Source organism: Malus sylvestris, chromosome 5, assembly GCF_916048215.2.
Source record: "Malus sylvestris chromosome 5, drMalSylv7.2, whole genome shotgun sequence".
In the NCBI taxonomy this organism is placed as follows: Eukaryota; Viridiplantae; Streptophyta; class Magnoliopsida; order Rosales; family Rosaceae; genus Malus; species Malus sylvestris.
Window position 1 is genome coordinate 40,673,908 of NC_062264.1, and position 12,828 is coordinate 40,686,735.

At 36.9% G+C, this 12,828-nt stretch overlaps 1 protein-coding gene across 1 annotated transcript; it reads left to right on the forward strand.

Annotated features, from left to right (window-relative positions):
- Positions 1-9,037: 9,037 nt before the first annotated feature.
- LOC126621268 (glucan endo-1,3-beta-glucosidase 11-like) lies at positions 9,038-11,437 on the forward strand. The gene is made up of 3 exons (XM_050289664.1): positions 9,038-9,383; positions 9,483-10,582; positions 11,024-11,437. The coding sequence occupies exons 1-3, from the start codon at positions 9,317-9,319 to the stop codon at positions 11,111-11,113; spliced, it is 1,257 nt and encodes a 418-aa protein (XP_050145621.1). The 5' UTR covers positions 9,038-9,316; the 3' UTR covers positions 11,114-11,437.
- Positions 11,438-12,828: the final 1,391 nt, after the last annotated feature.

Genomic DNA, 12,828 nt, shown 5'->3' on the forward strand with positions numbered 1-12,828 from the left:
AGCCACTAAATTTATGGATCTGAATAAAAAACACTCCGTTTTGAATACAAGAAAAATGTCAAACAAATGTATAGGCAAAGGATTGTATCAGTACTATGCATGTGAAAGGCATATTATTTGATATCTATTGCTATACATATCAAATACCTAACCAACCAATACATTAATCTCCGCCGTTGGCAAGCTGTGATTCTTTCCTACCGTATCTAATTTTCTTAATTAACTTGATCAAATTAAGCTTCGTGGTTGCTGTCCTAACAAGAACCCTAATCAGAATTTAATCATTAATTTAAAAAATGAACAACTACACACATATGATCGAAGTTTCTTTCTCCTTTACTATCTTCATGGACAAACTTAGCTCCTATTTCTGCACGTGTAGATTATAAGAATTAAGAACCCTAAAAAATTTGACGGTCTAAATTGGTGTATTTCGAGTCAGTCGATCAGATGACAAGAACTTTACATGAATTTATGCAACTACCTGGTAAAGTAAGGCAAAAAAAAAAAAAACATAGCTACGTAGGACGACACTCATTTGGTCTCCATCATTCCCACGTATTATATAAGATTCAACCCTTACCCACTAATCAAATTTTGGCTGACCCTTTGTAAGACGTCTATGTCTGGCCTAATCACGTAAATTTTGCTTTCGATTTTTCTTGTTAAATATAAGAGCGAATAATATTACATGTACTCCTTGTTTGTCTTCTTCGCTCTCAAAAGTAATTAAATTTAGGGTTCCCTTATATATCCTACTCGACCAACAATTCCACCATGCATGCATGGTTAATGTTTTTCCGTCTAGGGCCAGATTTTATTGTTACCTTTTCGTTACAATTTACTAGTATATGTCAACACAAAGTGTTAAATTTTTTACTTTGGTTGTTAAAATTGAAGGAGAGAGGAAGGGAGTGGGAGAGAACTTGGGAGTGAGGAGAGAGAGAGGTTGTTTTTTATTTTAAATTAGAAATGATAAACTTACATGTAGGTGAAGTTTTAAAAAAAAAAAAAATTTGATCTGTGAAATTACGTTACGTACTGTCCTTAACTTTTTTTGTTGTGATAGAAGACAAATATGTTTTTTCATCATCTTTTGGTTGACAAAGAAGATTTTATTAATGTAGTTTTAGATTATCAAGTAGATTAATTGTCGTAAAAATGGGAACACACGAGATTCGAAAGAAAAGAAAATGGTTCCAACTAAGTAAAACATAGTTCTCTGGATTCTTGAATATTCTTAAAAAGTAAAACGTAGGATTCTCTTTCCCTTTCTTTTCTCCTTTTATTTACCCCTAATATGCTTACCTGCAACAAATATCTGCAAAGAACAGGAAGAGAAAGGAAAAGGTTAATATGATTCATAAGCCAATATATTTCATGTCTGCCAGGGTGTAGAAGGTGGACTCACTTGGGTTGTTTTGATAGCTTTAACTATGAGCCAATACTTTAACTTTAACTAGTGTACGTGGAACCACTTAGTATTACGGTTTAGTGGTAGTCCTCTTTACTTGTAAGTGAGATGTTTTAAGTTCGATTCTCGCCAAAGACGAATTTGAACCACATTATTGCTAGCCTATTGTAAGGTTAAACACACTCCCTCCCTTTAATGTAAATAACATCGTTTGTTCAAAAAAAAAAATCTAGTGTACGCGGAAAAAAATTATTGTCCCTACATTTTCTTCAAAGGGCAGCCATCAATAAATGGTAAATAGCAAAACGCGTCGATATGCTATATATATTGACATTATCAATACAAATTTTTAATCCTTTTTCATCCTTCTAACAAATTAATGATAAATTTGCAGTGAGAGTTTATGCGTATCCTTATATGCAGTTTTACAAGGTCCAGCGCAAAAGATTTATTTTCACCTAATTAAATATATATGTTAGTTTCAACGTACAAGCATGCAGTTGCAAAAATTCAAAACTCAACTTTGAGATATTTTTTTTTAACAAATCATCGTTGTTCATTAACAAAAAACTTAAATAGTATATCAAAGATGTGTACAAATCATGCAATTTAACAAGATTACAAAACCAACATGAAAGAGGAGGTTCGATCTACTGTATGATAAAGACATTTTCATTTAGGTGCCTCAAATTTGGGTTTATAGACTTTAAGAAAGTTTTCCCGTCTTTGTTACTTTAGGGTGTCTTTGGTGCACGAAAATGAATTTCTGGTAACTTCTCCTCTTTGGGCTTATATTTAATACATTTTGATATATATAGATATACACACACACATCATCCAGATAAGTGAAATCCAAGCAATTGGATGTCCAACTCAGATCTATTTATTGATCAATAAATATACTCTAACACTCCATATTTGTCTAGTTTTCCATGCCTTTTCCCAGGGAGTGGGAAATATATTTTCCTATTACCATATTTGGTAAAGATGAAAAAGTAAACATGAAATAAAGAGACAAATTAAAATTAGTATTTTATTTCTTGATAGAGGATGAAATTTAAAAGAAAACAAAATTGAGTAGAAAGAGTTATTGTGGACAATAATTGGTTTTTTGTTGTAGACAAGGAGAAGGGGGCTGGCGGCAAGGGTAGAGAGAGAGGAGATATGTGTTTGTAGAATCATAGGGGAATTGTGTATTGAGGATATGTTATCCCTCGTACGTAATGCCTTTATTTATAGTAGTAAAAGGAGAGAAGAAATCCTTCATCCCCAAGGAATACAAGTCCATATAGGAAATAATAACTAGAATCAAATCTAATATAGAATTTACACAATCACACTTAAACTAGGAAAGTTCACAACACTCCCCTTTGAGTGTGTAAATGCTCAAGATAGATCCAACATCATGAAGAAGTTGAGAAAGTTGACTTGTCGGCACTGATTATAAGGAACAACGCTTATTCTCAATAAGGTATGAACTTGCATAAAGTAGTAAGTCTCTCTAAAAAAAACCCTAAGGCTATGGCAAAAACTCGAGTAGGGACAAAATCCATAGTCTAAGGAAAAACACGTGAGAAACACAAAGTCAAAAGAAACGTCTATGGGATGTCATCAAGGATATGATCAACCTAATGTGGGTGCCTCGTTAAAACCTAGTTAGGCAGCAACAAACCCAGTGGGAAAAATGTTCCTAATCGTAGGGAAAAAAAGTACATTAAGATCAAGCAAGTATTCTTTAGGATACTCCCCCTGAGTTTGACACAATTCCTAAGAGAAATAGTAATGTTACAACTTAGAGAGTTTATGCATACCAATTCCTTGAACAAGCTTCTGAAACGTCACATTCAGTAGTGATTTGGTGAAGAGGTCGACCAGATTGTCTTGTGAATGGATTTGTGTGACTTCAATCTTCTGATGCTCTTATTGTTAATGTGAAAAAAAGAACTTCGGCCCAATGTGCTTGGTGTTGTCTCCTTTGATGTAACCCTTCTTGAGCTGTTCAATGCATGATGCGTTGTCTTCAAAGATCGTCGTAGGGACATATGCAGTGGGGTAGAGATCGCAGGAGCTTCGAATATGGCCCACTACTCCTCTTAACCAAAAGCATTCCCGAGTTGCTTCATGTAAGGCGAGAATTTCATCATGGTTAGACGAAGTGGCAACTAAGGTCTGTTTAGTTGACCTTCAAGAGATTGCGGTGCTTCCAACAATAAAGACATAACCCGTTTGAGAACATGCCTTGTGCGGATCAGATAAGTAACAAGGCGAGAATCGACTCGAGAAACAGAGGGTGCGACATCACTCGAGGATCCGTAGGGATAGAATAAGCCCAAATTTGTAGTACCCTTAAGGTAACGGAAAATGTATTTCACACCAGTCTAGTGTCTGCGTGTTGGTGCTTTACTATATCTTGCCAAAAGATTAATAGCGAATGAGATATCGGGTCTAGTACATTGAGCTAAGTACAATAAAGCGCCTATTGTACTTAGATAAGGAACTTCAGGCTTCAAAATTTATTTATCATTCTCATTCAAACGGAATGGATCTCGTTTTGCATCTAACGATCAAACGACCATAGGAGTACTCAAAGGCTTCGATTTATCCTCATTAAAGCTGCGCAACATCTTCTAGGTGTAGTTCATTTGATGTACTAGGATTCCATCTGAACAGTGCTCTATCTTGAGACCGAGACATTATCGAGTCTTACCTAGATCTTTCATCTCAAATTATGACTTCAGGTGCGCGACAGTTCTTGCGAGTTCTTCAGGAGTTCGATAAGGTTCATGTCATTGACATGTATTGCAACTATCACAAAACTGAAATGCGACTTCTTAATGAACACACAAGGTATAGTCATTGTTCACATATCCCTGACTAGTAAAATACTCATTAAGACGGTTATACCACATTCTTCCGAATTGTTTTAAACCGTAAAGTGAACACTTTAGCCGAATTGAGAGCGTGTTCTGGGGTTTGAAAATATTTGATCCAGTCAATGTAAGTCATTCGGAAACTTTCATATAGATTTTCGTATCAAGATCCCTATAGAGATATGCAGTTACTACGTCCATCAATTGCATACTCAGTTTTTCAGAAACTACCAAACTGATAAGGTAGCGAAAAGTAATCACATCCATAACAGGTGAATAAGTTTCATCATAGTCAATCTCGGGGCGTTGTGAGAAGTCTTGTGCAACAAGATAAGATTTGTAACGCATAATTTCGTTCTTCTTATTATGCTTCCGAACGAAAACCCATTTGTAGCCAACGGTTTCACATGTGAAAAAGTAAAAGCTACAGGTCCAAACACCTTATGTTTCGCAAAAAATCGAGTTCGACTTGGATTGCTTGTTTCCAGTTTGATTAATCAGTTCTACGTCAACATTCATCAATTAAACGAAGTTCAATGTCATTGCTTAACATGATCTCAATAGCTACTGCATCATTGACGATCATCTTATTTCTACACCACACATCATCTAAGCTAGCATGATAGATTGAAATCTCACTATTCTCGGGAGGAGGATTCGTCTCTTCAATGACGCTTCCGTAATCTACAATTTCCTCATGAGTTAGATAGAATAAGTAAACGACAGTTGGATTCACGGTAGGCTCTTTAGAAGCCTGTGTCGTGGGTTTCTTCTTCCGAGGGTATGAATCCTTTGAACCAAGAGGTTTGCCAAGCTTTTGTGTAAGGGCAGATGATTGGCTAGCCGCTTATGTACGTGGATCACCAAGATTGGCGTCCCGGGCCTCCAAGAGGAAAATCTATCATACATTTGGTACATCCATCTTTGCAGGTACATTCGCAGCTGGAATATGTGATTTTGTCACGCGTACTAGATCGGTGAAAGCATCTGGCATGCTCTGAGTTATGCTTTGGAGATCTATTAAGCACTGTCATTCAGTTTCAAACTGAGCGGTGCGGGGATCTAAATGAGATAAAATGGGAGTCGTCCACGATAATTCATGTCATTCTTCAGGAACGTTGACGTTTTTATCTCCCCTTAACGACGGGAATACTGTCTCATAGAAGTGACAATCCGTGAAATGAGTGGTAAACAGATCGCCTGTCAAAAATTCTAAGTAACGAATAATTGAAGGAGAATCATATCCGACATAGACTTTCATCATTCGCTGAGACCCCATTTTTGTACGTAAGGGCGGCGAAATCGGCACATAGACCGCACAACAAAAAACACGTTGGTGCGATATGTCGGGTTTGTATCCGATAACCAATTGAAAGGCGCTATATGGTTGGGTCGCAACAGGCCTTAGGTAGACCAACATGGCTATGTGCAATATTGCATGGCCCCAAGCAGCGATCGAAAGCTTGGTACGTATGATCAATGATCGAGAAATCATTTGTAAGCACTTAATAAATGTCTCTGCCAGGCCGTTCTGGGTGTGAACATTGAGTACTAGATGTTCAACTTCAACCCTACCCGATATGTAATAGTCATCAAAAGTTTTAGATGTGAATTCTATAGAATTATCCAATCGAATAGATTTAATCGAATAATCAGGGTGGTAAGCCCTGAACTTGATAACCTGAGCCAACAGTTTGGAAAATGCAACGTTCCTTGTGGACAACAAGCACACATGTGACCAACATGTGGAAGTGTCAACCAAAACCATAAAATATCTAAATGGTCCGCATGGAGGGTGAATCGATCCATAAATGTCCCCTTGAATCCGTTGTAGAAAAATGGGAGAATTCGAACGAATCTTGTAGAAGGCTTAGTAATAAGTTTTCCCATATAACATGTTTGACATGCGATTCCTTGAATCAAACCTAAACTTCAGGTTAGTGGATGCTCATGTGATGATTTGAGTATACAACGCATCACTATTCGTCTAGGATATCCTAAACGATCATGCCAAAGTGTAATTTCGTGCGCGGTCCCAAAGGTTGGGCTGGTCACATAGTGGCTTTTTATGGGACGTATGGTCATAGTATACAGACCACTCGGGATACGCTAAATCTTCTCTAGAATACGTTTCTGGCCATATTCGTAGGAAGTTATGCACAAAAATTCAACTTTGTTTTCTACATGGGTTTCAGCGTGGTAATTGTTATCTCTAATGTCCTTAAAACTCAACAACGTTCTTCTGGAATGTAGAGAATAAAGAGTCTCATCAATGGTCAAGATTGTACCATTGGACAACATAATACGTGCCTTACCGTATCCTTCAATCAAGTTAGATGGGCCTGATAGGGTTGTCAGAGGTGCATTCTTAGGTATAAAGTTAGTGAAATAGATGTGTTCACGCAAAATGGTGTGCATGGTTGCATTATCTGTCAGAAAACTAACTTCTACACTAGTCATTCCTAGAATAAAATTAATTGAACCAGTCACATGCATAAAAGTTCAAAAACTTAAATCAATTCAATTAATTTTGTCGAGAAAATTTTATGAACTTCAGGTTTATAGTACCTACAAACAAACACATATATATACAGAAATATGCAACAAGAAAATATGCAAATAGAACTTCATGTCTATAATTATAATTGAATTAATTATTTAGACTTCAGGCCAAATTTAAAGTGTGGGTGAAAAAATATATAACACATTGGGCCTAAAATAATTAGGGAATGAAACTCGGGGTCCAAAATATGCGGCCAAGCCCAGAAATTAGGCTTGAGTAGGCATAGGTTGATCAGGCCCGAATATTCATAATGGGCTACATGCCCAATATAGTAAACCAGCTGCACAAAAGGAGCCAAGCCCAAACTGGGGCCGGATCATGTGTGATGCGACACGGGGGAACACAGATACATCAGCGGGGCTGGGATCTGGTGTGGCACACATCGCTGGGACATCATAGCCCTTCAGGCCGATGTTAGGTCGAGCTAGGTATTGGGTCGCATCTGCGAGCCCGTTCTAGAAGAAAAAAAAAATCTTCTTTTTCTACGGGCCGAGAAGGCCAGCCCAAATATTTGGCTTATGGTTTCAATGAAGAACACCCCATCTGGAGTTGGGTACAGTCACCAGGGACGAAGGCTGGCGCCGTCGTTGCATGCGGCCGTGTTTTGGAAGAAATTTCTCGGTGCAAGGTCATGGGTTCAACAGTGAGCAAGTTCATAGGGATGGAGGGAGTACCTTGACATCGGGGGAAAAAAGAAACATAAGAAATTCAAACTGGAATCTCACCCAAATTCGATGAAAATTTTCAGGAATTTCAATGATATTGGATAAAAAACCACGACACCAAGTCGGATTTAGGAAGAATATTACACGGCAATGCCGTGGTCTCGCCTTAGGCGATGTGGTTGCTTAGGGTCACAAGTTTGAAGAACTCAGATGGTGATTTCAATGTTCTTTTCTTATTCTTTTTTTTTTCAATTCAATTCATTGCATATTCAATTTAATAATTTTAATGCATGTACATATATTTGATGCAATTCATGGCAAATATCAAATTCACATAATTCAACAATTATGCATATACTGCATACATAATTTATGTAGAATCTAAAATTCGAAAAACGTAAAGTTGGGTCATGCATTATGATGAATGTTCATGCTATCAGGGCTGCAGAAATATCGAGATAAAAACCGTTGTTTTGAAAGAACCTGACTGTGTGATAATATGAATGAACTGGTTTGATGCAAAAAAATCTTCAACGTGAGATTCCTAAGCGCAGTGGTAGGAGCGTGTTGATAACGTGCTGTAGACCATTTTATCTAACAAGGAGAAGGGGGTTGGCAGCAAGGCTAGAGAGAGGAGAGAGATGTGTTTGTAGAATCGTAAGGGAATTGTGTATTGAGGATATGTTATCCCCCTACGTAGTGCCTTTATTTATAGTAGTAAAAGGAGAAGAAATCCTTCATCCCCAAGGAATATAAGTCCATATAGGAAAGAATAACTAGAATCAAATCTAATTTAAGATTTACACAATCACACTTAAACTAGGAAAGTTCACAACATTTATCAATATTTGATGAGGATAATGTTGTCTTAAGATTTTGTAATAAATGCTAAAACTGTGCAATAAATTATAAATGATAGAGTTAGAGGCGGAAAAGCAAACCCTCCATCCTCTATCAGTTTTCTTTTCGAGTAATGTTATTCATACCATGTTTTTATACCACATTTCTATACCATCTTAGGTGGCATCTGATGTGGACATCCATATCATTTGAAAAATTTGCGAAACCCAAGGAAATGAAGGAGAAAGACTCCTCGTATACCACAATAATACTTTAATTAACTAGTTTTTCTTAATTATTAGTTTATTAAATAATGAACTAAATTTGAAAATCTGATTAATTCAAATAATGTGGTTGTCTACATCAAATGTCACCTAAGGTGGTATGAGATTTCTCATATCAAATTCTAGCAAGAGATTTCTCATTGCTAGATTCCAATTCTTGAGACTCTTGTCTTCGAACAAACTTTGGTTCTTGTTATCATATTCTCATCGTTCGATCGGTTCACCAAATTGGTGATCTCTAATTGCATATTTAAGTTTAATCGACATTTTGTTCAAAAAAGTTCAACCGACTTAGTGGGATTTCCCTTTGCCTTTATTGGAAGAAAGTGTCCGGGATATTTTAGTCATAGGAAGTATATAATAGGCACTTGGCGTGGGTTGGAAGCCTGCCATTCCAAAAGAAACCTGAAAACCATCGAGTCAGAAAAAAAATAGAATCATCCCACAAGTCATTTAAAAACCAGTCGAGAGGGTAAAGAGCCAAACCAAAGACAACATTGGCAAGGGAAACCTATAACCAAAAAACCCCAAAATTTTCAACCAAGAAAAGAAAGGAATTCTCTCCTTCTCCTTCTCCTTCTCCCTACACAAAAAATAACAGCTCTATCTCTACTCTCTCTCTCTCTCTCTCTTCCCAGTTCTTCATTCTCTCTCTAACACACACATATTTCTCTCTCTAGATGGCCACATTTTTCAGCAGAATTGCCATTTTCAAGATTTTTCTTGTATTTTCTCTAAGTTTCTCAGGTACCCTTTTTATTTTTCTTCATTTTTTTTTTGTGTGTTTATTTTTTCAAAGTTGTTCATGTTTGATCACCAAATTCTAATGATTTTTTTTCCTCGCAGATATTGGTTTCCTACAAGGAACTACATCACTTGGCATCAACTATGGCCAACTTGGCAACAATTTACTTCAGCCAGAGAAAGTCCTGGACCTCTTGAGCTCCCTCAAGGTAACGAAAGCGCGAATCTACGACACGAATCCTCAAATCCTCACGGCATTTGCCAATTCCGGCGTCGAGCTAATGGTGACCATCGAAAACGCCGTGTTAGGCCAGTTGATGAACCCTCAAGCAGCCTTCCAATGGGTTAGCTCCCACATCAAGCCTTATTTCCCAGCCACCAAAATCACCAGCATTGCCGTAGGCAACGAGGTCTTCACCGATGATGACACAACAGTACTATTATCCAATCTTGTCCCGGCCATGATCAGCATCCAAACGGCACTAGCTCAGCTAGGCCTTGATTCCTACATTAAAGTCTCCACCCCTTGTTCTCTGGCGGTCCTCGAAGAATCCTACCCGCCTTCGGCCGGAAGTTTCAAACCCGAGGTGGCTCCGGTCATGACACAAATGTTACAGTTCTTGCAAAGCACAACGGCACCTTTTTGGATCAATGCCTATCCATATTTTGCATACAAGGGTGATCCAAACAGAGTCTCTTTGGACTATGTACTATTTAACCCCAACCAAGGGATGGTTGACCCTTTCACCAAGCTACACTATGACAACATGTTGTATGCACAAGTAGATGCAGCCATTTATGCTATGGCTAGGTTAGGGTTCAATGGTATTGAGGTCGGGATTTCGGAAACGGGCTGGCCATCCAGTGGGGACTCGAACGAAATTGGTGCAACGCTACAGAATGCTGCCATTTACAACAGGAATCTGTTGAGGAGGCAGCTCGAAAATGAAGGCACTCCTCTGAGGCCTAAAATGAATCTGGAGGTCTATGTGTTTGCTTTGTTCAATGAGAATATGAAGCCCGGACCGACGTCCGAAAGGAACTACGGACTATTTCATCCGGATGGGACTATGGCTTACAATGTTGGATTGTCTGCCAAATCAACTAGTAGATCACCAACTTCATCATCATCGTCGTCATCATCATCGTCATCAACAACCTCATCAGCTCCCATTTCTGATGTTTTTTCCTCTGCTACAAAGGTAAAAAAACCATAGGCTCTCTCTCACTTTCCTCGGAATTCTTTTCTTTTCTTTAACATATGATTCATCATGAGAGAAAAATAGTAAATAAACAGGCCAAAAGGCAATAGTGTAACAAAAAGTTGTGTATGCATATACTAATGCAACAAGACCATTTTCTACATAAGCACATTAAACATAAATTCTATGTGCATGGCGCCAGCTCCTTATTAAATAATAGATACGCTGCATACGCATCAATATTGTATCGATATTTGAACATGGATCGATAGCATATCTGTGCATCGATCCTTTTTAGGTGACAATCAGTTTGTCCTTTAAATGTCTGCCGGACTAGTAAATTAAAATGCTAAATTTGGATAATTTGTGATCTGCTTCTTTTGTTTTATTTCTTTATATAATTTTTCTTTCTAATAATTAATGGAATTTATTTTGAAACAGGCAGCAACCATGGAATATCATCAAAGCTGGGTGTGCTGGATTTCTGTTTGCATGCTGACCTTCCATGTTTTTATGGGAAGACCATTTTAAGCAAATGGGGGGAGCTAGTTTATGTGAAAAGGGATTAAATTCGAAAGCTTATATTCTTCACAAACAAGACTACTACATTAGGCCATGACCTTCATCGACATTGAGTTGTCATGCAGCAGCTTAGTTAGTATTCTGTTAGAGAAGACTCAAGGCCATTATTTGAGTTTAGTAACTGTGACAAAGTCCTCAGGATCATCATATTGTAAAAACAATTATTCCTCAATTTAATTTCAATGTCATTATATCTTAACAAAAATATGTCTGTACATTATTGTGTTGTTGCTGGAGAAAAAATAGAATATATACAATCACTTGGTTCAAGTATTTAAGAGCATTTATATTTACTCATGCACTCGAAGTAAAAAACCCTAAAACATTGTACTCATGTACTCGGGGTTCTCTGTTCCAGTCTTATTCCTCTCTCAATAAACCTTGTTTTAAAAAAAAGTGTTATTTAGTACTACGATCTAGTGAAATTCCTATTCATTTGTAAGTGAGAAGTTTATGTTCGAATCTCGTGAATGACGAGTTTGAAACTGTTGGATAAATATGTCAACAATATGTGATAAAAATAAATAATAAATGCGAACAACTAATTAATAGTGTATGAACAATGAAATAATATTAAACAGAAAAATTGAAGATCGAGACTTGCGTACCACAATGTCCTTGAAACAAAAATTTCGTCCCTACTCAGTGCTTGTAGTTCTACGGACGTCTATTTCACCAGGATTCAACGATCAAGTCAGAATTCCAGCATTGAAAAACTTGACTTCTTGCGAATTTTTGTGTGGTTCTCTCAAAAAGGATATTTGTGATTGTAAAAGAAGGATGCTGATTTTCTGTATCCTAAATGTCATGCAGATGGATGTATATATAGTAGGTATATGCATGTTCGCAACAGGTATGAAAAAGGGATGTGTCTGTTGAGAGACATCTTCTCTAAAGGGGTGCTTTGCTCTCTGCATTCTTTCATCACTCTTCATAGACTTTATCTGAAAGGATGAGTATGTTGATAAAAAAAATAATTAATTAATTAATTAATTAAATTCAAAATTAATTAAAAATAATTAATTAAATTCGAAAATAATTAATTAAAGAATTTAATTATTAGAGCCCGAGCTCAAGACCCATCTTTTGATCATTAATATATATTAATTATCAATTAATTAGCACACCTTAAAGCCTAACCCTAAGGGTGAGCCCAATTTTATTCTTCAAGGTCCATCACTCCAATCACTTTCTATAAGAGACAAAGTCTTATAAAGTAAGGAAACCTTTTGATAGTAACTAATGTGGAACAATAAAATTTCTACTCAAAATTTCCAACAGAAACTAGTTTATTCCACTTACTCGTTAGTACAAATATATCGTTGAATAGATATGTCCCTTCGGATTGGTTGCAAGGAAAAGCTCCTTCCTTTGTTACGTGGAATCCATAACTGTTCCTGCATATATATATATATATATATATATATATATATATATATATATATATATTTCTCAAATTTGCTTTAATTCTCTCCATGACTATCCCTTTTTATCCACCTAAAAAATCAAATATGACACATAAAGTTCATGTATAAAAATGAGATAATGAAACCGTAGAGTGTAAAAAAGGGAAAGGCCTTGTTTGGCTCTTTTTATTATCCTGAAGAAGCACACAATTTGGGCGGCCAAAGCCAGCTTTATTCTCCATGGCCTATCACAAAGTT